Below are 22,470 nucleotides of genomic sequence, written 5' to 3'. Positions count from 1 at the left end.
TTCTTCCCGGGCAGCTGCAACTGGGTCCCCCCAGACCACCACCTGCACAGCCCCTTTCCGTGCAGGGTTCTTCTGTGCCCATGGCTGTGGTGCTCAACTCCTTGCAACTGCCCACCCACCTGTAAAAATTAAATTTAAATATGTTAATTTAATTGTTTCTATACCCAGTGTGCCAAAATTCTTTAAATGAGTTTGCCATCCACAGTATGTAAAAGGTTGGGAACCACTGCTGTAGAATTCCTGAGTCAAGGTGTAGAATGACCTGACAGAATTCCTTCTTTATTTCATAGATTTCATAGACATTTATGAAGCCAGGGCTGGAAGGGACCTCGGAAGATCATCGAAGGGCAGGAAGTCAGCTGGGGTCATAGGATCCCAGCAAGAGAAGCATTCAATTTACTCTTGAAGGTGTTCAATGTAGGTGCTTGAGCCACCTCTGATGGCAGGCTGTTCCAGATCTTGGGGGCTCAGACAGTAAAGAAATTCTTCCTTATGTCCAGCCTGAAATGGTCTTGCAGTAGTTTATAACCATTTGACCTCGTCATCCCTTGGGGCACTCTGGTGAACAAACGTTCCCTCAGGTACTGGTGGTCACCCCTGATAAACTTATAGGTGGCCATCAGATCACCCCTGAGCCTATGCTTTTCCAGGCTAAAGAGTCCCATGGCTCTCAGCCTGCCATCCTAAGGTCTGTTTTCCTGACCTCTGATCATACACGTGGCTCTTCTCTGGACTCTTTCAAGCTTCTCCACATCCTTTTTGAATTGTGGAGCCCAAAACTGGACATAGTACTCCAGCTGTGGCCTCACTAAAGCCAAGTACAAGGGGAGAATGACGTCCCCGGATTTGCTTGAGAAGCATCTATGGATGCAACCCAGCATTTTGCTTGCTTTACTAGCCACAGCATCACATTGCAGGCTCATGTTCATCTTGTTGTCAGTGATGACCCCCAAGTCTCTTTCTTACATAGTGCTAGCCAGCGTAGCACTGCCAAGCCTATAAGGATGCTGCAGGTTTTTCCTCCCAAGGTGGAGAACCTTGCATTTTTTGGTGTTAAACACCATTATGTTCTCATCTGCCCATTTGCTGAGCCTGTCTTGGTCATCCTGGATCACCCGCCTGTCTTCTGGCATGGATGCTTTGCCCCAAAGTTTGGTGCCATCGGCGAACGTGGCCAGTCCGCTTCTGACTCCAATGTTCACATCATTAATGAAGATGTTGAACGATATGGGTCCAAGGACAGAGCCTTGGGGGACCCCACTGGTCACAGGGCACCATGACGATTGACTTCTGTCAATTACAACCCTCTGGGTCTGACCACGGAGCCAATTTCCCAGCCAGTGGATCGTGGTGGAGCCAAGGCCACAACTGGCTAGTTTGGCCAAGAGGTGATCATGGGATACCAGATCAAAGGCTTTTTTGAAGTCAGGATATATGATATCAATCTCTTTTCCCTTGTCCAGGTGATAGGTCACGTGGTCGTATAAGGAAATGAGATTGGTCAAGGAAGACCTACCCGCAACAAACCTGTGCTGGCTATTAAAACTGGAAAAAAACATGCCCAAGTACCTCCAAAGATTACATCTTTATTAGGCCTGTGTGAGTAGGCAGCTATTCAATCCAGCTTTGGATCCGGCCGCTTCAGATGCCAGGGATCCGATCCGGAGCTCCAGATCAGTTTCCTGCTTTGATCTGGCCAAAGCAGCTTCGGAGCCACCTTGGAGATCTGGCCATAGGGTATAATGGGGGATCAATAAAATATCTAAAACTTTGTTTTTTGTCTGATTTGGCATCAAAATCATGATTAATTGGTATCTGGTAACACAGTAGCTTACCAGCCAGTTCTGCAGTAGTTCCCCACCCCCCACCCCCTCCCCGTGCCCCAAAACAGACACAGTTGCACAAGTACCTGTCACAAGTTTTGCTTGACCACAGCTTTAAGTGCAGTTTCCCTCAAACCCCTCCACTTATCTTCTTGAAACTTGGCAGGCTTTGTGGCCTGAGCAGGTGCCACCACCTCTGCAGTTTTCAGCCCGCTGCACCTTAACACACACAGGGTCATCTATGTCATGATTTTTGCCTGTCAGCAGTTTGAGGTGCAGTTCCCCTCAAACCCCTGCACCTATCACCTTGAAACTTGGCAGTATTTGTGGCCTCGCCTTGGGCTACCATCCCTGCAGTTTTCACCCCCCTGTGGTGTAACACATACACATGACATAAGTTTAGCTTTCAAGAATTTGGGGTGCAATTCTCCCTGAACCCCTGGACTGATGTTCTTGAAACATGGCAGAATTCATGATCTCAGCAGAGGCTACAACCCCTGCAAGTTTCATCCAAATTTGACAAAAAACAACAAAGTTATAGATATTTAATTGATTCCCCATTATACCCTATGGCCAGATCTCCAAGGCAGCTCTAAAGATTTTTCCAAAGCGGTTCAGAAGCTCCAAACCGCTCCAGAAAACCAAACAAAGACACTGCTTCAATCCGCTGCTTCAGATGCTGATGCACTTTGGACATGCTGCTTCAGACACTGAAACGTCCGAAGCTTCTCTGGATCTGAAGCACGATCCAAAGCCTCTCACAGACCTAATCTTTATGTATAGATCTGAGGGTAATGCTTAGACCCTCTTGCTTTTTTTTCCTACTAGACTATGCTATACCAGTGGAGGATGATAACTAGAATGGGTTGGGAATAATTGGCAATGTGAAAATGCTGTTGGCGGATCAGAAAAAGGGACTTGAACCCTACACTGAAGAGTCTTCTACCTCCATTAGTGATGATGGTGATTTAGTTTTCTTTCCCTTAGTAAATAATAACCCTTCTTGGCAAGGTCTTGTTAGTTAAGCCACTTCACACTTTATGTGTTCCTACAGATACTGTGTTAAGAGCCATTAGAAAATAGACATGTACCAGGCTTCTGTACAATAACAGCATGATGGGAATCTGACTAACAAGACATTCAGAGTGTTGTGGCTGAAATTTAAAATTCCTTGTGTAAATTACAGATGGCAAATTAGTGACGCCAGCATTAAACTTGTGTGAACATGTCTGAGTTGCTTAAGGTCACCTGTAGCCTTTTGGTCTATAGGATCTTCTCTTCCTTGGGGCTGACAGTTTTTGGTCCTTCTTTAGCAAAAGAGAGGGGAAGAGTGGATGATTCACAGGGAGTCCTTTAAAGTCTTCATTAGTCTCATCGTTCTGGCATTGGCTTTAGGCCATTTCAGAATTATCTTCCTGTGCATAAAGGAGAAAAAGCCTGTAAATATAGAGCGGTGCCATTAGAAAAGCTACTGTCAGTTATGATGTCAATTACATATCTATCAGAATGCAGTACCTTGTATCATAAAACGTTTGTCTAGCTTAAATATCACAGTTTTAGCCAAAGTGATTGTTTCTGCTTCCATTAATTTGAGTGATCATCACTTGCTGCTGGAAAAACTCATTTGTCTTTCAATAGTCATTGCTAACTTTGGATACCTGTAGCAATGCCTTGGAAATGGTGGTCATTTTGGCTTGGTTTGGTCTTCCTATCTGCAGTCAGTCTTTCAGTTTTGTTGCCAACAAAATATGCCTCAAAACATCTTAGTCCGTGTGCTTGTCATTAACGGCCCATTTTTGGATTATAGGGAGATATTGTGCAGCACTCCAGATACACAGCAACGCCGAAGTCAGACTCAAGGTGCAATATCAAGATTCAGGAAATGTATGTTGCTGATTAACTCAGTACAAGGGCATCGGTGGAAAGACTTGACTGTGTGTGTGGTTGAGCTATCAGTGCATGTATTGCCTAAAACCCTAAATAGCTTTGAAAAAATTGAGACTAGCAGGTTGGCAGACATGTCTTGCATAAATTAGCTCTCCTAGCTATGTAGCTGGACAAGAGTTAGCCCTGAAATGCAAATCCTTAAGAGACAAGTGACTCAAAAGCACTGGTTTGCCCCATCTTTGTGTACCTGAACCAATACCAGCAACTGTATGATTTCCATTATTTGCATAGAGAAAATCTGAACATGACTGCTTACAACCATCGATCTTGGATTCTTAATATAGCATGGGATGGATCCCAGCAGTGGGATCCAATAATATTGCTATCCCTGTGAACTACAGATAATGGGGCACCTGGAAGCAATCATATCCATATGCTTCCCATCTGTTTAGAAAGGTTTACCTACTGTTTGTCACAGTAGTGGTAAATTGTCATGAATAGCACACCCTCCATTAGAGTTTTGATGAAAAGTCATGCCTGAAGACTATCACATTGGATAACCCATCCCCTCCAGCAGGTGTAGAACTCCTACTGGAGGTATGGATGCATTTTATACTATTCCTGGTCAAATACAGGAGCAACTTTTCAGGGATGCACTTGTTGCACACTCCTGCATGATGATAGTGTGTGGTCAAAAAAAAAGGAGAAGGAGCCTCTTTTCAGGCCACTCTTCAGCGATCTGCATAGCCAAATACATTTCCATCAGCACAGAGCCTCTTCAACCATTTAGTGACCATCATGTTTTTCTTCACAAAAGCACTAGAAGGACTGAGCATTCCTTAGGGTTCTGTTGGAGTATGTAAGACCAACTTGCCCACTGCCCAAGGTGACACTGAGTGCATCTACACATGACATTACATCACTGTAGCACTGTACTATGATGACATGGCATCCAAGGGCAAAAATCGTGATGCCACAGCTGTCACTGTAGTAATGCACTCCTTCAGTATAGCACATCCCTACAGCAGCATAAAAATAACCATGCGCTGCACGCGTGGCACAATACAGGCTGTTACTGTGCTGTCATTTAGTACTTCCAAAAGGAAGTACTAAATGACAGCTCAATAACAAAGGTGCTGTAGAGATGCATGTAGATGCACCCATTTGGGCATCAGCTATGGCCATGGATATCACAGCCATGGCCCTTATTTGGCTGGTTGGGAGTGAAATATCTCTTACAGATGTTCACATAGGACTGGAAGGTAGAAGAAATCTATAAAAATGCTGTGTGGTTAGCTGGGCCATTTTCAAGATTGCCTTAAGGTACTTGTGCTAAAAGCTACCAGAACTACTGGAAGATTCAGCCTTTAGCTTGGCAGCAATAATTATGGCCCTGAGATGCACATATATGGTCCCAACTTCCTCTGTATGCAGAGCTGGCCTTAGGAAAACGGTGTCCTGGGTGAACTTGTATTTTGGCATCCTCACCCCCCACCCAAGTCAGTGGCGCTACTGCTGACAGAGGTGGAGTGGGAGGGAAGGGTTAGGGGGAGCGCAGGTGCTTGGCCAAGTGGTCCCATTCCCCAGCTCATCCCTGTCCCCAGCTGCCACACTACAGTCACCCAGCAGCTGTCAGCCCAGGCCGCCACTGCCCAAGTGCAGCCACCACTGACGACAGAAGGAATCACAACACCCTTGGCGCAGCTGTGCAGCTAGCCCCAGCCAGGCAGAGTAAGGCGGAAAGGGGCGGCAGGAGCACAGCTACCCAGGCAGGTTTCCCCATCCCCAGCTCAGTTTCCAGTGCTTTGGACATCTCCCTGACCCCATCATGGGGAGTGGGGAAATATGCTTCCTTAGCCACCCACAGTTCCAGACCTGGCTAGTCCTGAGCAGTAGCTGGAGGTGGGGGGGCAGGAATAGGCTGTGGTGGCACAGGGGTAGAGTGTGTGCATGTGTGTGGTCCCCCCCGACATCCACCCTAGTGTCCCCTGACCACAGCACCCTGGGTGGTCACCCATGTTGCCCACTGCTAAGGCTGGCTCTGTATGGATGTATAGAAATAAGAGGGTGTGGGTGTGGGTATGGGTGTGTGTGTAATATATGTATCAGTGTATTACTCAGGTGGTCTCTCAGAAATAACTGAAAACAAGATTCAAAAGCATTAGGAAGATGATAATAAAGGAAGGAGAGATTAAATTTTCTATTTAGGTTAATTCTTCAGAATTTTTATTTCCTTTGGTCTTTCAGAAGGCCAGAGACCACTGTGTTACAGCTAACAATAATAAAGATGACACCTGGATGTAAGCAGCACTGTGTTTTATGTTTATGCCTCTTCCTCAGCTGAGAAATCTAGCTTTCAGATTCAGACTAAAAAAAGTATTGGTCCTGCTAAGTAGATTGAAAGAGAATCCAGATTAAATAAATCATTAAATATTTTCTGAATGTTATCCACCTGTTCTGGCCTATAATTTATTTTCAGATGAACAGCAGGTAAAAAAAAAAACAACCAAACAACCGCACCGCCCCCCAAAAAATTCCTAGTAACAGATGCTTTGCTCCTAACATAACACCTAGCACTGAAAGCAGTGTATGCCTGTTTTAAGGTCAGTTTGAGATTAATTGCCAAACAGTTTCAGAACCACTAGTGCAGCCACTAAAAATAATGATAATAATGATAATTGATACTGTACTGATCGCATGGAGATTGCAAAGTGCTATAGATTACTGAAGTTTACTAAATAAGTTAGTAAGTAATTACTTAGTACTAATAGTTAGTGATCAGTTAAACCTCTGCACATTTCTTGTGAGGCAGGTGAGTATTATCCCTTTACTACATACTGGGGAAAGTTGAGCTCTTGTAGTCAGAACTATTTGTCCAAGCTTTGCACTGCATCAGTGGCAGAAATGGAATGCACTGCTGGACTTCTAGCTCCCAGTAACACAGATTAATGGATTTTAAATGCAGAATAGGACCATTCTGATCTACCCAATCCACCATTTTTTCATGTTTGGGGCTCTCCTCTACTTGTGGAGTCTGAAGACTCCAAGTGAATGAAAAATTTTCTGACTATACATGAATATCATGTTGGAGCATACATAACACAATTAGATACTAAGTGGATGGAGCTAGAAATTGCTCCTTGGAAGGATTTTTGACAGGTTTTCAGAATCAACAGTTCCCTGTGAAGTTTTGGAACTACTTACTTAAAGGCAGTTATTTGCTTTTAAAAAAATCTTCTATGTTTATCTCTTGGTAGAGCCAAGTGGGCCTAGTATTCCTTTTGACAACATTCCTCTGTTGTGGAATTGGAATACCCCATCCCATCAATTCCAGAAATCCTACAAGAATTTTAGGCCTCTCTAGGCACCATCCTATTGCTTTTCATGCAGGTCAGAACATCAGTAAAACCATGATTCAAAAGAAAAGCCAGGGCCTCAGACTATCTAGTACTGAAGGCAGGGGGGATTCTTCTTCTAGGCACATGATGCAACTGACAGGCACAGAAGACAGTAAACTGACTTGCTGGAGGATACTCTTGTCTGCAGCATGGGTCTAATGGAAATAAGCAGGTCTTACAGGAAAGATTATAGAGGCTGGGGGGCCAAGACTTAGGGAGGGAAGTAATAGGCCTAGGGCAGAAGCTACTTAGAGGGTACGGAGGGGGCTGTACTAGAGTAGCAAGTGAGGACTGGGAGGCCAGTGAATGTGGGGGAAATGGACTTTGGAAGGATGGAACAAAGTAACTTGAGCAGGGACAAAGCAGAAGCCTCCCAGGGGGTAGAAGAAAGGAGGGAAATAGATCCTAGTACTAACTGACTGAGTGGCCATTGAGCCAGGGATCCTACTTTGGGCAAGCAAAGTTGGAAGGGGGAGAATGAAGAGGTAACTAGGGGGTGAGAAAAGTATACAAAGTGATGAAGGAGACCTTGAGGGTGGTAACTGATATAGGAAGGAATGAAGGGAGCACAGAGCCTATGTATAATGGATCATAGGGGTGAGGGAGGCACTGGGGAAAAGACAGGAAGTCACAGAGCTCTTGGCCTGAAGTTGCAGGGAAATTTTTTAATAGAAGGATATAAGCACTAGTTGTGGCGCGGGGGATGGTGGAGGTAGATACTATTTTTACTCTCCATTCCTGACATTGTCTCCTTCCTCATATGAACCCCAACACTGCTGTCCAGGTTGGCCTCAACTGAATACAGTGTGCTGGTTTTGAACTAATTTTGTAAGCCTGTGCCATGATATTTTTGTCACTAGTAGTAAACTTGTCTGTATTAGTCTGCATAAACCTAGCAATATTAAAGCAATAATTAATTAGCTCATAACAACCTGAAAGCAAGAAGTATTGTCTTTTAAGAGAAAAAAAAGCCAATTTGTGTATTGATTTAAATGAAGAATAAGTGAAAATCTGTTAACCCAAAGTTTCTTGAGGAGAATTACTAGCATTAATGTTCGATATGCAAATCCCTCTAGAAAAAACGTTTTGGTCATTTTAACAGATTAATGAAATGTCATGGTAAACTCTAGTGTCTATGTTGTTCAGTCTTTGTTGCAGACAAGATGCACTTTATGATGTCTCTAACTCCATCCCCTCATCACATGGAGCAGAGCCCTATGGCCCTGGCGTGACTGTGCTGGCTGTGTTCAGTGCTAGTTGCTGAAGTAATTTCATTGGCTTCCTAGTTTTCACTGTAACTGGTTGGGTTATAAGGTTGAGCTCAACTGCCTATAAAGTATGCAAAAGTTTTCCTAGTGGTGTACAACCTGTCAGTACCAGAAAGTCCTGTCCTGATACGTAACACTGTTAGAAATCCCTGTGCAGGCAGGACCTGTGTCCCACCTGAGTTCTGTTCACATGCAGACAGGTAGCTGGGGAGCAGAGCCCCTCTTCCTTTCTGGTCGGGCTGGGAGATGGTTCATGGGCAGTTTGCAGAAGTAGGTCGGGGCAGTCCCCAGGCAGGGAGCTGAGCCTGGCAGCCAGGGCGCCCGCAGTATCAGGCTCAGGCAGGCTGGGTCACAGGGAGGGCACAGGAAGTCTTGGGGTACCAGGGGGAGCCCGGCAGTCTCGGCCTCACAAAGCCAGCTTTTCATCCGCGGGCTCCCGGCTCGATGGGCCCGATAATTATCTTTGACAAAAATTCATTAGCAAGTCCTGTCGAGGCAGCAGCGTCCCAGAAATTCCGGGGGGGGAAGACATGATCCCGAACAAAGCCATACACACATCGCGGCGCTCCCTTTGACCGGACCTAATGAAGTGTGCACATTGTCTCTCCTCATCAACAGTTGGACTCGGATCCATTAGCATAAAAACTGTTTCATAAACTTCCTAACGCAGCGTGGGATGCATCAATCAAGGCTCCCGGCTCCCCCGATCTGTCCTTGTCAGTCGCGAGGGAGAGAAATAATCGGGGGGGGGGGGGGGAGGGGGGGAGGTCTGCTGCAGGCTAACTGCGGAACAATGAGCACCGCCAGGCTGCAAACGTGTGAACTCTTGTATCTAATCTGGAAGTTATGGAAGGCGGTGTGACATCCGGAACCCTTTCCCTTGCCCTGACGTGGGGCAGATAAGGGTAGATTCCCCCAGCTGAGAATGTTTCAAGCCAAGTGACGTCTTGACAGGGGAGATAGACCTGTCACGCGTGGGCTGCCGGACTTTCAGGGTATTGACGCCACGAAAACTAGCCCCCATATAGAAATGGAGCAGCTGGAGAGGACTGGGGTGGGGGGTCCTTGTGAAACACGGGTTTTCAGCCCTGCCATTTCTTGTTTCGGTATCTCCTGGCGGAGAAAAGGCTTCAAGTGGCTTGAGCAGGGTGGGTGTGTGCGGGGGGGCGAGGGGGGGTCTCAGAGGTTGCAGTAGCGCGCACACTTTTTAGAGGAAGGAGACCCCCTCCGGGCTGCCTGCTTTGCCAGGGTTTCCTATCGTTTGCTCACCAGCGCAGTTACTGCTGTTTCATTTCAGCGACTGAACTCAACAGGTTTGTGCCCCTGGTTTCTGGACAGAAAAGAAATCAAACGAGGGCAGGCAGAGAAAGCGATTAGAGGCTTTTATGCCGGACTGCAGTTAGCTTGCGAGTTTTCTTCTTGCTGCCAAAAGATGAATGAAGTCTACAGTGGCAGGTGTTAAACACTTCAGAATTAAGGTGGAGGGAGGTTGGTTGATTGTTCTGAGTGCCTGATCCTAAAATAATTGTGCAGCTAGTCTAAATGAAAGCCTCGCACTTAAACAACATGATCTCTTTGAAAGAACAGGCTTCAAATTATTCCTCAAATGCTGATGCTCGGAGATGTTGCAACCTATCTTTGGTTGAAAGGTTTCTGTTTTGGTTTCTGAAAGGTTCTGGTGATTTAGGCAGACACTGTCAATGTACAAGACGGGACAGGCGCATGTCCTGGCGCATGCCCGGCTCTGCGGCGGGCGGTCTCACTGCGACCCGCGCTGGACCAGAGCGCTGCCCTTCTCCGCCCTGTGCGCTGTTCCCATCAGTCAGCTCCACTTATTCCTTGGTGTGTAAGTAAGGCAAGCTGTCTTTAAGACAGGCATAGGGAAGATCTGTCTGACGCCGAGTTGTATCACACTTGAACGGGAGAAGTTCTTGAACTAGGGCGTTAGACTACCCCATCCTGTTACATTATTGCAATAGAGCAGCAGGAGTTTAACACTACATTAGAAATCCATATTCTTCAATGAGTTTGCATTTGCTTCGTTGCTCCTATCATGATTTGCCCCCAGTAGCTACAAGGGTGCAGGCGTGTAGTGCGCCACGACGCTACCGTCCAGGGTGGTCACCGTGCTCCATCCAGGTTTCAGGGCGGTCCGCTAACAGTGCTGAGGTGTGGGCTGCGGCGCTGGTAGACATATAGGGCATGCCCACCCTCCCCCGCGGGGTCTGCAGTGTCGATGATGTTTGCAGCGTGGTAGGGAGGACGCGTGGCCCCCACACCCACCACGGAGCTTGGTTTTGGCTGGAGCAGGCGCCGTGGGCAATCTTAAAACTGTCGCAGTACAGGAGGGCTTGGAGCAGAGGACTCTATTTACTGTTCCTCTCGCTTGAGGTCCTCCCCCCCTTGCTTTTTACTAAAGAGTCTGCTTCCAGCCTAGGCAGCCTTTGCCTTTCTTGGCTACCAGGCGAGGGGGAGGGCGGAGATTGAAGGGTCCTTGCCCGTAGCACTGGTGTCACAGCGCTGGGCTGGGGCGAGATCAACTAGCTGTACAAGACGGGGGAAGGGAGTCTCAATCCCAGCCTTTGGCTGAGACAAGCTTAAGCGCGTCTCAGCCGCCGTCTTCCAGGGCCCCGTCCTGCCTGAGGCTGGGTCCCCTTTTTGCTGTGAAACTGAGCTCTCTACCCTCGGCAGGATCGGGCCCTACTTACTCTTGGTTGCGTGCTCGTTTCCAGAGGGATCGGGGCTGGGTGATGAATAGAGCAGAAATCTGGCCCCCAATAGAGCTCATCCCCAAGATCTGTATGTTGATCACTGTGTTGAATGCATCGCGTTTGCTCTTTTAAAACCTGGCCCAGCCCGTTATTATTATTATTATTATTTCCTGAACTGTTCAGGCTCTCTGCAGCCCTCCGCTCCCTTCTTTTCATATGAGTTCTGCGTCAATCCTCGCTCTGATTTTTAATCAAAACAGTATTCAGAATATGATTCCCAGAGATTATATTTTGAGAGATTTGCGATACATATCTTGCCGCTATGACAGATTGCAGGGAGCTCTGAGCTGGCTGGATAATCTGCACGGTGCTCGCTTGACCTTTAATAAAAGAAGAGTAAAATAAATAATAATAATAATAATAAATAAAATAAAATGCAAAATCTTAAGACTCCCAGCAGGTCCCCGTCATTCCGTCGCCTGCCCTTTAAAAAATCCCACCCCAACGTGTTTAAGTATCCCCTAATCGCCATTTCGGGACTAATCTTCCTAAAGCAAGTAGATCTGCGTTTAATAAGGGCAGCGCTGGAGTGCGGGGCTGGAGCCGGAGAAGTCTCCAGGGAGAGGCGGAGGCGTTGGGATAACCGGGCTCCTGCCAGGCAAGGAGGCGCTGGCCTGTCCCGCTTGCCTCTCGTCTTTTCCTCTGGGTCAGTTTGGTACAAAGCTCCGGGAACGGGGCTTAGGGGCGCCTCGGTTCGCAGGGGGGCCCGGGCCCGGCTCCCACTGCAGCTCCCTTGGGGGCAAGGCTCCTTGGGGGCTTCCTGGGACCATCGGCGCCAGCGCAAGAGGAGCTCGTCCGTCTCCCCGGGGGGCGAGCGAGGCTCGGGCGCCTGTCAGCCCTCTGGGACTGGGGAGAAAGGGACCTGCCCTGCATGTGCTTCAAAGCAAGGGCCCACCACGAAGGTCCAGTCCTGTTTTTCCTGGCTGAGACCCCAGAGATTGGAGCTGTTTCTTTGGGGCGGGAGTGAGAGAGGGGAGTGCTGAGGTTCAGGCGAGGGGCTGTTGTCAGCACACGGGTTCTGTATTAGTGCCACAGCCGAGCTACCCGCTCCCCTTCCCTTCCCCTTTCCCCGTGCAAGGCTGGGCAAGTCCCTGCAGGGCATGGATGTGTAGATCCCCTTCTTGCTGCGGCTCCGCCCAGGTGAGTTCAGGTTACTTCGGGCATCCCAGCGAGTGTCTCAAGTTTTAAGGACTCGGAGGCCCTTGGCTCTGTCTGGATGTGTGTGCAGGGCGACCCTCTGCTGCTGTCCCCAGCGCTGCCAACACCTGGGCCTCCCTGCTGGGTGCCAGAAGGGGAAGGGCTACTTGCAAGACCCCTCCGCCTGGGCCTAATGCTCTGTATTACAAGCACTAATCCTTCCAATCCGACTTGAAATAATGTTTCTCTTTTCGCAGCTTAATTTTCCTACCTCTAAGCTGCAGGTCACTGCACCAACCTGTCGCCTCTGCGGAGCTGCTGGGCTTTGCCAAGAACGGTTAAGAAAGTGGAAAAGCAATATCCAAAAAGAGCTGCGAGCAAGTCGCCTTTGCTCCTGCAGCTGAGAAGCTTCCCTGCTTTCGGGGCTCGTTTGCTGAGTGCCCTGAACCCCAGACACAGGCTCCTGGGGACACATCCCCTCTGCTGCCTGTCGTTTTTTCAAGCACAGAAGCTCTTGGAATTGCAAGAGACGACGTCCCCCTTGGTCTTCCACCCCCGCAGCCTGCAAAGACTCCTTTGGCTTTATCAGAAAGTGAAAACCTGAAGCAAAAAGACCAGTCATTTATTCGAGGGCCGCTCAGGGCAGAGCCTGGAGCGGAGGCAGTGGGAAGATTAGGGACATTTACAGACTAGTTATTCTGAACTTCCAGAGATGTAGGAACAGAGCTGAGTTTCTATCCTGTCACCCAGTCATTAAATAGGGGAGAAGGCACTTAGGTCCTCAGTGTAGCTGGCAATAAGGTCTGAATACGAAACTGTGGAGCTGAAATGTGAATGTCTCTTATTAAGATTCATGGGCGATTAGCAAACCCTTCAGAGTGATCTGTCTAGGATTTCTAATAAGAACTAAAAAGTTCCCAGCCTCTGCCCCTTTAATTAAACGCCTTTAATTAGCCCCCCCCCCACAAGGAGCAAGATCTCAAGCTGCAGCAGGGGAAGTTTAGGTTAGATATTAGGAAGAATTTTCTCACTAGGAGGGTAGCAAAACGCTGGAACAGGTTACCCAGAGAGGCTGTGGACTCTCCATCCTTGTTGGCTTTTAAGACCCGGCTAGATAAAGCCCTGGCTGGGATACACTTGAGAATGGTTCTGCTTTGAGCAGGGGGTGAACTAGATGACCCCTGAGGGCCCTGCCAGCCCTACTTGGCCGTGATTATATGATCGCAATCTGCAGGTCAGCTTTGCAAAGGGGCATTTCCTGCGGTCCTCGCTTAGGCAACTCGGAGAAGAAGGCCTCGACCCAAGGCAGGCAGACAGCCGTTTACCATGCCTTGCAACCTCAAAGCAACCCGGTCCGAATCGAGGGGTTCAGCTACAATCGCAAGAATAGAGAGGAGCCTCCGCCCCGCTCCCAGCTGAGATCACACCGGGCAGGGAGGCGGGAGGGTCGGTGAGACGTGCTGCCCAAAGGGAACAACTCCTTGAGACCCTAATCTCCGCCCGTGCACACTGGTGGGGAAAGCGCACGCGTACTCCTAAAGCACTGCCTGCACGCCACTTCCAAAGGCTTTCCCCCCTCATTGATTTTTTCCCGACCCCATTCCACGCTTCACTTCTCGGTCACACGACGAGAGGACCTCCACCTCCGCAGTCCCACTTGTCTTGGTGGCCTTTGGTAAACACACAGAAGCCTACTCGATATTGAGGATTGATTTCCCTGATTTATTAAGGTAAAATTCATTGGACTCTATTGACCACAAATGACTTAATGTAAATGGTGACCCTGGTGAACTTGGAAATAGCTGGTATCGGGTTGATCTATAGATGACCTCTTAATTACCACAGTTATTAATTTAAATTATTGCCACTGTTTCTAGAAACAAAGAAACATTCTTTCCTCATCTAAGCGCGGTTTATTAGTCCGACAAAAAAGTGTTTGATGACACTTTTAATTAAACAGAAACAATGCAGAGATGCGGTTTCCCTTTCTTCCCTGTCTTGTAAAGCACAGCACTGCCCTTTAAACTGGATGGTGGTGATGTGACCCACTGACAATGTCCTACTTTGCTACTACAATCCAGTTGCTAGACTTCCAACGGTACCCAGCCGGTTTTTTGTCCCAGTTTGCGAGGGGGAGGGAAACTATTTTTTAAAGGAGTAGGGGTGAGGAGAAATCCAACACTCTTGGGAAATCAATCGCCCTACTTGTCACGGGTGGGAGCAGCTCAGAGTGAGGCTACCAGTTCTACAGGTTCACAAGACGGAGTCACACCATTCAGCTGATCCGCTTTAATTAGAGACTCTTAAAAATACTTTCAGCCATATCCTTGTACAATGACAGAAAAGAAACAGCCTTGCATGTCGCACTATTAACTTAAACCATACCCCTCTCTGTCTCCCCAGAACAAACACAGACATTATGATTTACAAAGATACTTTACCAGAGGAAGAAAAGAAAATGAAAGTAGTAGTTTAAAGGAAGACACAATGTGGGCGAAAGAAAGCAAAAAGTTTGGCCTTTTTTTGGTAAAGACAATCACTGGGGGTTTAACAAATGACAAAGTAGTTGTACATTGAGGGCGATGTGGCTCGCAGTGGACTCAGAGATGGGAAGGAGTACTGTTTTGTAAACTTGTGCGAAACTACAATGATCCAGTGCATGAGACAAGGTCTAGAATTTATCACAGTTCCTCCGTCCTGTTTCCGGTTGTGTGTTAAGTCCCATCCATTTGTTAAAAGCAAGTTGTGCAATTGATATGACGGCTCCCCATCACAGGGGGAGGGAAGCCAGAGTCACAGTTAATGCTTTCAAGGAGTGGAGATCATCATTGTTCATGGAGGATTGTTTTAAGCCAAGATGCAGACTGAGAACCATCTTCAGGATTCTCAGAAAGACAGAGGCTAACCTGGTGAAAGGGAAAGAAAGGTGATGAAAATTGCATTGGCATTGGTCAAGTGGGGCTTCCGCCCCTTAAGAGACTAAAGACTTTAACTGCACCCCCAGCTACAGAGCGGGGACGGGAGTAGTCATCTCCTGTCCTGCAGAACGGGAGTGCGACACGCTGAACGGAGGCACAGGCAGTGCCCCCAGGCACTTCGCTACATTTGGACCCAATTAGTGCATGCTCCAAGTAACATTTCAAACGCATTTACTAGAAGAGTTGTTGGGCCTGGGAGAAACCTCACTGAAAAGCAGAGCCCGTTACTATCTCCTCTGCTCATCCTGGCTTCGCAATCTAGCCCCCGCCTGGGTCTGTAACCTCTGTACTAGAAGATAAAACCCGGACTTGTTAAGTTTGCGGCTGTTTGGAAAAGAGCAAACTCGTGTTAGTACCACACACCCTCGATCAGCTGTTTGAAACGGGCTTTGAGACCAAACAGGGTCCCCCCTTGCAGACCCAGCCCAGCCTCTCTTTACTGACCCGCTGACAAGACCATAACCTGATGTAGTGCAGGAAAGTCAATCACCTACCTCACCTCTTCAGCACTGGCCTAAAAGCTGTTCTCAGTTTCTCTTTATGCTGTACTAGGCAAGCTTCACTGAGATCTATGGCTCCTTGGGTAGGTTTCACATTTCTCCCAAACCCTGCGTACAGACACAACCAGTTCACAGTCAGCGGTTCACACATACACATTTGCCTGCTTCCTCCCTAGGCCAACAAGCTTTCCAGCGTCCTGAAACCTAGGGCAGGCTCTGATGAACCGTCAATGGGTTGCACTACAGTAATTAGAGTGGTTAGGACATTGGGGAAAGTATCTGCAAAAACAGTATTTAGGGCAGCAGACAGCTCTGTGTTGCAGCGAATTACCCCCCAGAAAGCCCAGTGTGTGTTTCGTGTGACATGTGGGACACAGTTTAATGAGGCAAACCAGCGTGGTGGAATAGAAACAGCCATTACCACTAATGGGGAAAAGAGACTGGGCTGTTTCGGCAGAGCTGCATGGTTTTATCACTTAAGGATTTTTACCCCCTTCAGGATGAAGAGAAATATGGAAGTCCGGGTACCTTCAGCTCCTGAAGAATACTGGCACGTCTCCCCCAAGACTGGATAGGAAGGACAGTTCAGCTGTATTGACTGGAGGTTGAAAGTGGAGTTTCTGAATATCTTGGTGGCCTGGGGCAGCTCTTCAAACGCACTGTCAGTACCAGGCTGGGTTCTTAGACTGGCGAGGGGCCTCCCTTCACTGCAGTGCCCAGGGACAGGGTGCCGTCCTCTGAGCAGCAAGCAGTCCGGGCTCACCGTCCTTGGTTCAGGGGTGCTGGGGCTAATTATAACATTGGCACCTGCCGTGTGAGCCAAAGACCAGATTCTGGGCTTTTCTGTCGTTTCGTATTGTTGCACTTGACTCATAGTGCCCACTAAGGGGCTTGGCTTTTGGCCCACGGTCTCTAAGAAGTCTCCTGCTGCTGCTGAGCTGGCTTTGGTACAGGGGAAAGTGTGAAAACTGCTTGGTGGCGTCAAGCTGCAGTCGCTTTTCTCAGACTCAGCCAAGGCGGTGCTGAGGCTGGAGGCTTCTTGATGGGTGCCCTTTCGGTCCCCGTCTAGCTTCTCGGCTTCCTCCTCGTCTAAGTCATCCAGATCACTCAGTCTTAATTCCTTTTCTTCCTTGCAGCTTTTCTGATCTGCTTTTCAAAATAATGAAAGGGGGAGGGGAAACAAAGAATTAGCGAAATTGTGAAAGGGCATGGGGGAGGTTTTGCCAGGCAAGATTAGTTACTCACTCACTAATAGGGGTGCGCGTGTGCGTGGAAAGAAAGATGCTGTTATCTGATGACTTTAAACGCAACTTCCTCCAGAGCTGGGACTTACTGTTGTCTCTTATTCTTAGATGGGGCCTGTCCCTTCCCTTGCTTTTTAAAGCACGTTTGCTGCTTTCAGGAAAACAAGAGGAAATACTGCATTTCTTCTACCTTTTCCGGCTTGCCTATTCAACCCCTCTCCTTAGCTTGCCTTTCCCACCCACCTTTGCCTTCAGGTTCCAAGCCATATTCCTCCTCTTCTCTCTTGTTTTCCTCTTTTCTCTCCTCTCCTGCTTTGTTCTTAGGAGACCAGGTCATTTTGTTTTCTTTCTTGAGCCTACGCCTGGCGTTAGCAAACCAAGTGGACACTTGAGTCAGAGTCATTTTGGTGATGATGGCCAGCATAATTTTTTCCCCTTTGGTGGGATAAGGGTTTTTCCGGTGCTCATACAGCCAGGTCTTAAGGGTGCTGGTTGTTTCTCGAGTTGCATTTTTGCGTCTAGCCGAACCACTGAAATCCACGGTCCCATACCTGCTGGGAAATATTAAAAGAACATGTCACCAGCATTTGTTACCCAAAAGGAACTTGCCTGTAAGATGGTCTAAACATAATGCGTGCATAAAAACAAAAACAAAAACAAAAAACAGTGGCTTTCCTTAAAATTACTCTGCTCTTGTCCCAGGGAGCATCTTCTGCTACTACTCCACTAGCTAGCTGGAGCCGGGGCTCCCACGTTAGCATCCTGTCCCGCTTGGTAATTCACCCCTGTGTGTGTGAAGTCAAAAGTATTACACTCTGTTTTAACATTGGAGCACCACGTGTCACCACTTCAGTAGCAGATGTTGCCAATCCAATTTGTCTTTTCCTAGACAGTTCATTCCATTGCAATTAGCACTGAGATTAGCTGCAAAGTTTTATTTTAGGTGACTGCTGTTACTGGGCGCGTGGACTCCGTATAACATTTGTCAGCTAGAAAATCCCGGGGTTTTTTGATGTCTGTTGCTGCATCACAGAGGGATATTAATGTTATTCTCAAATGATCAAAGGGGTTTTACCTGTCGTACTGATACTGCCCTAAGGAATGATCGTAGGGGTAGTAGGCAGCAGGCTGTGCGATTCCCGAGTGCAAACTGCTGGTGCCATCCTTAATTTCATACTGCGGGTTCTGGAAGGGAAGGAGCAGCTTGTGACGTTAAGATAGATGGTAGTAAAATCCGAAATCCCTCCACTTGTGGAAACTGCCCGCTTTCCTGTCCCCTGACGCTCACCCTGGTTCTCTGCATCTCTGCCGGGCTGAGATGTCCGCTGCTGCTTTCCCCCCAGGAGAACTGTGCCCATTCCATTATTCTTGGCTATTTTCTCCTCCATCCAAAAGCCCAAGTTGGTCGCCTGTTGCAGGAGGGCTGTCCTCCCCTCCCCTCCCCTCCCCTTTATCCCTCCCCAAAAGTTACAGGGATAGAGAACATAGTGACAAGATCACCTGGGCGCGGTGCTTGGATTTCTACTCACCAGCGTGGTGTAGAGAGTGGACGGGTCTGCACTGTAGGGAAGGTAGTTGGCATAACTCTGGCTCGCTGCGGCGGCTGCATAGGGAGAACTGTACATCCCCAGAGCTGCATTGAGTTCCGTCCTGGTGCTGGCCAGCAGCCTGTTCTCATAAGAGGGACAGCAAAGAGTAGCAGCTTGGGCAGATCCAGAGGTAACATCCGATACGGATCTGGAGGCAGATTCACAACAAGTCGTACTGGGGCTGGCTGACACAAAAAACTGGGGAGGGGAGAGAAGGTTCACGCCGATTACTTCAGACGCAGCACGAGCGTGGAGCAGGGACAACATCCAGGCAGGCGACTAATGATGGGAAATTGCAAATAAATAGAAAGGGAGGGTGGGGGCGTGAGAGCGATTCATCCAAACTTTGGGAAAACCAGACTTAAATTACAGCCTCTCTCTGCCCCTCGCTTCTCCTCAGCCCCCAGCGCTCAGCTTCCATTGATTTAAAGGCAAGAAATTGCGCTTGCCGTTAATTCGACCATAGACCAAACACTAAACATGTCAGATAATGCAGTCAGAGGCATTAGCTTTCCTTAATTTTAAAGGCAAAAGAAGCCAACTTCCCGAGGAAAAATCTTGCTGTGATCCCGGGATATAAATAATCCAACTAAAATACATTATGGATCAATTTGCGGTAGAGACACATTTTTAGGTAATTTGAGGGCAGTTTGGAAGCCGCCCGGCAAGAAACGACTTATTCTTAGAAAAAATGCAGTTAAGGACATACGGGGGGTACGGTGGAGGAGAATGAAGGAGGCAAGTTACACACAGAACTGAAGCATCGGAAGACCCCACAAAACGAGACAGCTATGCCCGAATACTTTCGGCAGGTACCCAGCCACTAGCGCTCGAGGATAACATCACAGAGGAAAGAATAAAGCTTCTGCAAAAGCTTCGCTTCTCTACTGAAAGCTGGAAGTGCGGAACATAGGTAATAGATCAATACAGATTTGTAAATCAGCTGCACCGAGGCTGTTTTTTCTTGCACTTAAAATTGAACAGTGGGAGGAAAATCAGCTTCCCTGCCCTGCAAACTGAGGGTTATTTATTTAATCCTAGCATAACACAAACGACACACGCGCGCACACATTTAAAAAAAGAAGACTCCAGATGTGTCCTTAAAAAAAAAAGACTCTAAGGAAGGGGGGAAAGGAAACAAGACATCTGGAGTGCAGCAGCAGCAGCAGAATCTGATCAAAAGTGAGTGCTACTCACTTTTGTCTTACCTGTGAAGTGGTGCTGTAGGGGTATCCGAACTGAGAGAAGGACATAGCTGCTCCTTATTTTTGGACCATAGGCAATATTATTTTTTCTCCCAGATCGATTGCAACTGAACCCTGCTTCAGGATGCACCTTCTCGCATACACATTTCCACGTATGGCTTTTTTTTTTCTCAATTATGGATGATTACACTTAAGAAAAGCAGCCAGGCATCTGAGGCATAAGGTTTGAAGCCTGAAAAAGGTTACCCCCACCTCCCATCCTCCTTATATATATATATATATATGTAAATATATAAGTTTATATATAAATATAGAGGTGTATATATATATACATATATATAAAAAGAAACGCCCCAATGTATAGAAGGTTTAACTGAAAAGGGGGATTTAAAAGAAGGGGGGAAATAACATAAGGCTTGCAAAGATATGGAGCCTGCTTGTTGTATTATTTTCTGCTCTATAGTTCTTTAGCTTCATCCATGGGAGAGTATCAAAGTGACGTCATAGTAATCCCGAAACGACAGCACCAGGAAGGATATAACAATCTTTGCCAATCATCTCTAACATCTAAGATGCACTCAACACTTGTTTCATGTTGTTTTAATGTTGTGCTGTGATGCACGTCAAAGGCAGGGACCTGAAAAGCTTTGCGGTTGGTCTCTCTCCCTCTCTCTCTCCCTCTCCCTCTCGCTTTTTTTAAAGCACAATCCAAATGCGATTTAGAAGAAGAAATAAAGGGGGGGGGACTTACTGCGGTCATTAAGAGAACACAGTGTAAGACCCCCCCCCCCGCACACACACAGACACTAATGTCCCTGGAGCCTCCAAGAAAAGGGGAAGAAATGGCGTTGGCAGGTAGATAAGTGTGTGTGTGGGGGGTGTTTAGGAAGGGACTGGTCTGTGCTGCTTCAGCCTGCCCCCAGCCAGGGTAGCGCCGGACTCTACCCCGCGCCTGTCCCGGTGCCTGGCACTCCCGTGGCCCTGTGCTCTGCGCTCCCGAGCCCCAACTTTTGCATCCGAGGCGAGTGTGGCAGCGGCTGCGATCCGGCCAGTCCCTCCTCCTCCCCCTGCCCCCTGCCCCCGGCCGTGCCCGCGCGGGGGAGGGGTGAGCACCCTGGCAGCTCCCCGGGCAGACAGCTCCGGCCTCGGGGTCCCTCCCCTCCCTCACTAACGAGGAGCCGGGGATCCATTTTTCTCTATTAGCCCTAGCAATGTGTGTGTGGGGGGGGGGGGGGGTGCGGGGCTTTGACAGGTCAATGGGAGGGTGATTGATGGCTGGCTGGAGCTCAGCCTGCCCGTGCCCACCGCGGCGTAATTGCATCAATTAACAAATGGAAATGCCCTTGTTTAACCAGCAACCTACACGCGGCTCGTCTGGCTGTGAGGGGAGTGCGGGGCGAGGATCCCGAGGGCCCGCCGGGCTCCGGGGATCTCCAGCCCCTTCCTCCCAACGGCAGCCCCGGCCCGCGCGCAGCCTCCCCGCAGCCGTGCCGGCGCGCCGCCTGCCCTGCGGCGGGGGCGGGGCGGGCAGCCCGCTGGGCAGGGCCGGGCCCGGCCGGCTTCCCTGACCCTCTGCTGCCCGCTCCCAAGTGGCAGATGGGCACTCGCTCCCCCTCCAGCAGGATCAATTAAAAAAACCCACCCCAGTCTGTGGCTGCAGCTGCTCGGGCTCTCTAAGGGTGGCGCTGGAGAGCCGCGAGTGAAGCCGGGATGTGATCAAACGGCGCTAGATCCAGATCTGAGGGAGAGACGCCCACGCCACGGGAGAACAAACAGACTTAACCTGTTTCTTCAGGGAACGAAATGCGCTCAGTCAGGTAGAGCCACCTTCTCCTTTCCGCCTCGTCCAGGTTTACAAGGGCACAAGGCACAAGCCAGGCAGCGCTGTCAGCCCCCCACCGCTCTCCCTCCACACCGAGCCATGCAGCTGCGGGAGGGGGGACAGCTCTGCCCCAGTCCGGGTGGTGGAGCCTGCTGAGACTTAGGAGTAATTACTGCAGTATCAGAAAAAAGACACACACACACACACACTGAGATCTAGGGGGAGTAGCTATTGCAGCATCAGAAAAAAGAGAGCCTCGACACACCCACCCCCGGCTCTGTTAGGCTTGGGATGGGCGCAGACACTCGTTTCTGGCCCCAAGCCTGGGAAAAGCTACTTCACCCCCCACTCCACTATCCCTTATTTATGCCAGCTGCCCTGTGTCTCCAGAAATCACCATTCTGTCAAATACTTCACTGAAGCAAAGCAGGCCCCCAGTTGCTTCTCAAAACAGGAAAATACGACACTTAAGAAAAAATAAATACTAATAAACCTTTAAGAAACAGGGCTTCTCACTTGGGAACTAGTACAATGCTATTGCTAGAAGCTGCACTCACTATGCCAGAGAGAATTCTCTCCATGGAGTGAGGGAGTGATCTGTAGGCATTTATGCACAAAAAAAGAACATGCATAGTATGTTTTCAGTATTTTCAGGTGTTGTATTTAAAGCCATAACCTGTGCATACAAATGAAGATCTATTATTAGGTAACAGACTTTTTTTTATGGAGATCTGGATTTGTTGCAGGATTTCAGTATTGGAAAAAGCTGCTGAGTACAGAATCTCCTTGTGCACCAGTGGGGTGTCATGGGCTATCCCCATAAACTTTAAAGAACTGTGGTGGTAGGA

At 48.5% G+C, this 22,470-nt stretch overlaps 1 protein-coding gene and 1 long non-coding RNA gene across 9 annotated transcripts in view; one reads left to right on the top strand and one right to left on the bottom strand.

Annotated features, from left to right (window-relative positions):
• The window catches only part of LOC149857265 (uncharacterized), a 673,033-nt gene that overhangs the window by 74,125 nt on the left and 576,438 nt on the right, over window positions 1–22,470 (top strand). The gene's annotated exons all lie outside the window — the stretch shown is intronic.
• Window positions 14,158–20,478, bottom strand: IRX6 (iroquois homeobox 6). 8 transcript variants are annotated; one of them, XM_090063540.1, is made up of 7 exons: window positions 19,804–20,478; window positions 18,536–18,793; window positions 18,082–18,191; window positions 17,250–17,560; window positions 16,291–16,908; window positions 15,762–15,870; window positions 14,158–15,190 (listed from the first exon to the last, which is right to left on the bottom strand). In XM_090063540.1, exons 1-7 carry the CDS (start codon window positions 19,846–19,848, stop codon window positions 15,055–15,057), a joined length of 1,587 nt encoding a protein of 528 aa, XP_089919666.1. In that variant the 5' UTR covers window positions 19,849–20,478; the 3' UTR covers window positions 14,158–15,054. The 8 variants fall into 8 exon arrangements, with proteins under 8 accessions (XP_089919666.1, XP_089919667.1, XP_089919663.1 ...); XM_090063541.1 differs by having other exon boundaries at window positions 17,250–17,557; XM_090063544.1 differs by lacking the exon at window positions 19,804–20,478 and adding an exon at window positions 19,305–19,737 and having other exon boundaries at window positions 14,159–15,190.

This window comes from Crocodylus siamensis, chromosome 9 (genome assembly GCF_052110815.1).
Source record: "Crocodylus siamensis isolate JL-2025a chromosome 9, ASM5211081v1, whole genome shotgun sequence".
NCBI classification, from domain to species: Eukaryota; Metazoa; Chordata; order Crocodylia; family Crocodylidae; genus Crocodylus; species Crocodylus siamensis.
Note: the sequence above shows the minus strand (reverse complement) of the source record. Positions and strands in the feature narration are given on the sequence as shown.